The sequence below is a fragment of the Ciona intestinalis genome, unplaced genomic scaffold, assembly GCF_000224145.3.
Source record: "Ciona intestinalis unplaced genomic scaffold, KH HT000942.1, whole genome shotgun sequence".
NCBI lineage: Eukaryota > Metazoa > Chordata > Ascidiacea > Phlebobranchia > Cionidae > Ciona > Ciona intestinalis.
Window position 1 is genome coordinate 1 of NW_004191263.1, and position 3,502 is coordinate 3,502.

Below are 3,502 nucleotides of genomic sequence, written 5' to 3' on the forward strand. Positions count from 1 at the left end.
GTAAGTATTAAGTATTCTTATACTTAGCTTTATAATTGTATAACACCACAGTCCGCAAATTTCTTAAGTTTAAGGTTACGGAAGCTTTTACGAGCTGCCGTCTTTTGATCTAAATTTCGTGAGTTGCACCATAACACCAAAGTGTTGTGTCACAACTAGCGTAAAGTTAAAATGAATTAGGAGGGCACATTATGATAATGTGTTTTTTATTAATATTAATTCAGGAAAAGACAAAGTTTATTGAAGCCTTTCTGTCCTGAGATGGCTGATACAAAAAAGATTAATATTGGGAAAAACGAACAATCCCCTTTAGCGGAACTTAGTGGTGCAACCGTGCAGTATTCCTCTAATAAAGAAGCTCTTAATGCAATAGACGACTTTGAAACGCGAACTGTTTCAAAATTTGTTGCATGCACGAATAAGCATCATGGTAAATTTTTTTTTGGTTAATTTTATATATTCATGTCACCAGAATGTTTATTTTTAAAAACTGCAAATGAAACTATTGCATGAATCAATATATGGTAAATTGGTAATGTGTATAAATACATTTAAACTTTTGCTGCTTTTTATAAATGGGAAGCACATGACCTTGCCTGAACAGTAATATTTTGTAGATTTAAAAAAAAGTCGCGTGCAATTTGATGAAAAAGACAACACTCCTTTTATTGTGAAATCTTTTATCAAAAAGACTTGTCAATTTGGCAAGGAAAAATTGAAGAAACCAAAAAAAGCTGTTCATCAAAGTGATCACACATATCAACAAAAAAAATATATGTGTGTTCAAGGAACAAAGAAAAAAAATTGCCCAGCTTGTTTAATAATCAGGGAAATTCAAAAGTTTCCTGAATACAAGGTAAATTGTTATTTTTTAAGTTGCTTTCCACACATTTCTTGTTTTATGATAAAATAGTTTATTTTAAAGGGGCATACCAACGAAAAATAAAAATTTGTATATGGATAGATATGCTCATATGCGACCTAAAGGTACTATCAAAGTTTGCCAAAACGATACAGCTTCTGAAAAAAATTGCGTGAAAAAAAAAATCGGCTGTTTCGACAATGCATGTGATTTCCCATAAGAAAAAATTCACTCATCTTTGACTGTTTCTATTTTCTAAAATACTAAAGAAATTTCAAATTTATTTTGGATTTGGTATAATGAATGCTTCTTCTTTGTGAATATATAAAAAAAAGATAAAAATGTAAACTTTATTTTGTTTTAATTTTTTCGATTGAACTAGCTACATACCAGATTATGATGATTCAGCAATTTTTCAATTTTTTTCATAAAAGTAAACACCAACAACTGATTTTTTTATAAAGAAAATGGTACAGCAGGTAGCAGTAATTAAAAGACATAATGAACATTTTAATATAAAAAAAATGTTAAAAATTAATTAAAAGGAAAAAGGTGCTGAGTCTGCATATTATGCAGCTATGTTCAATCGAAAATTAAAACATAATAACGTCTATGTTTTACAATTTTTTATATATATTCTTAAAGAAGAAGCATTTATTAGGCCAAATCGGAAATAAAATTTGAATTTTCTTCATTATTTTAGAAAATAGAAACGATCAAAGTTGAGTGAATTTTTTCTTATGGAAAATGCCATACATTGTGTCACGGCCAATTTTTTTACTCCAGCGGTTGCATTTGCGTTTTTTAAACTCATTTTTTTCAAAAGCTGTTTCGTATTTTAAAACTTTGATGGTAGCTTTAGGTCATATTTGACATTTGAGCATATCTATCGATACACAAATTTTGATTTTTCATTGGTATGCCCCTTTAAAACGACCAACTTTATCATTTGTACCCTTTTTTCCTAGTTAACCACCGATAAGCGATCAGAGAGAGAGAAAATTTCCAAACGAATACGTGCTACTGGTTTGCACTCAAAAACTTTTCAATCTGTTGTTGTTGTACAGTTTCCTGCTACCTCAGATCACTCTGGCCATTCGATTGGTCAGGTTAGTCATGAATTGTTTGCATTATTACTACCGCATTTAGTGAGCAATAATTAACTGGACATTTTCTTTATAACAGGATTCAGGAATCTTACAACGAGTAGATAAAAGATTAATTGCAAAAATTGGGCAATTGTTGGATGAAGGAGTGCGTAACATAATGGAGTTTAAGCGACACCTTCAGATTTTTGTTACATGTGAGTTGTTTAAAAACAAAACACCACCTTTGGTAACAAATAGAAGATACTTTCCAACAATAAAAGACATTCGTAATCACTACTATGTTGAATTTACAAAACGAAAACTTTCGAAAATTGATCAATCAAATGTGGCATTGCTAATTGATGATTGGAAAGCCAATTCTCCAGAAAGTAACATTTTCTTTCGTCCATACATTGCCGGTGGGAATTCCATGAAAAGCAATCCTGCTATTGATTGTAAACAAACAATGCTGTTTGTTTACCAAACTACCTGGCAAAAAAGACTTCTGCTGCGTTATGGACAAGATATTTGTCTTCTTGATGCAACTTACAAAACATCAAAGTATGCACTGCCTTTGTTCTTTTTGTGCGTCAAAACAAATGTCAACTATCAAGTAGTTGCATGTTTTGTTTTGCAAAATGAATGTCAGGCAGACATAACAGAAGCTCTTAAAATGTTAAAAACTTGGGCACCTGAATGGAATCCTTCGTTCTTTATGACTGACAATTGTAAGGCGGAAATTAATGCCGTGGAAGAAACATTCAAAGGTTAGGTTTTTTGTAGTGCTAAATTATTAATTTTGAATGTGTCACATTAGGTTATCACTATTATATAGGAAGCATGTAATTCAAACTTAGAATGGTTCATAGGTAATAGTAGTACAGGACGAAAATAAACAGACATGAAATTAAAATTAACATGTAGGTAATACATGCTTGTGAGCAACACTATTAGCAGATCTAAAAGTATTTCATAATTTTTATCAGGTTGTAAAGTGCTTCTGTGTAACTTCCACCGTGAACAAGCATGGGGACGATGGGTAAAAAAGTCGGATAATGGTGTTGGAGACAGAAAAGAAACAGTTTTATCTGGTTTACGAGCAATAGCAAAGGCAGAAAACAATGCTGAGCTTGAGGGTGCTTTAGATTCGCTTATGAACAGTGAAGTGTATACAGAAAACCCAAAGCTGCAAAAATATTTTCAAAATGAATGGTGGCCTGAAAAGCAGGTTATTAGTAAACAATATTTGACTTTTTAAATGCTTAATATTGTACACTATGCAAAATTGCAAATTACATTTAAAAAAATGTTTATGTCTCTTTTTTATACAGAGATGGGTTTCACTTTACCGAACAGAAAAAATGGGTGTTTTGATTGGTACAAACAATGGTGTTGAAAGGCAAAACAGAATGCTGAAGGAATGTCACATGAAATTCAATGCAGACAAATCCTTATCTGGACTGTTAAAAGTACTTCACCATGACTTCTTACCACAAGCAATAAAAAAGTATGTTTTTACAGTTTAACTAGGAATAAAACTTGCTTTATCCAT

At 31.4% G+C, this 3,502-nt stretch overlaps 1 protein-coding gene across 1 annotated transcript; it reads left to right on the top strand.

Moving 5' to 3' along the window:
- Window positions 1-773: 773 nt before the first annotated feature.
- LOC104266143 (calcium-responsive transcription factor-like) lies at window positions 774-3,496 on the top strand. Its single transcript, XM_026839788.1, has 4 exons — window positions 774-856; window positions 1,831-1,971; window positions 2,048-2,717; window positions 3,282-3,496. Exons 1-4 carry the CDS (start codon window positions 776-778, stop codon window positions 3,344-3,346), a joined length of 957 nt encoding a protein of 318 aa, XP_026695589.1. The 5' UTR covers window positions 774-775; the 3' UTR covers window positions 3,347-3,496.
- The last annotated feature ends 6 nt before the right edge of the window (window positions 3,497-3,502 follow it).

Excerpts from the sequence above, each read along its gene's own strand:
- LOC104266143 (XM_026839788.1), top strand. The coding sequence starts at position 776 with ATGTGTGTTCAAGGAACAAAGAAAAAAAATTGCCCAGCTTGTTTAATA. Across the intron at positions 857-1,830 it reads AAAAGTTTCCTGAATACAAG|TTAACCACCGATAAGCGATC; the intron begins GTAAATTGTTAT and ends CTTTTTTCCTAG. Across the intron at positions 1,972-2,047 it reads CTGGCCATTCGATTGGTCAG|GATTCAGGAATCTTACAACG; the intron begins GTTAGTCATGAA and ends TCTTTATAACAG.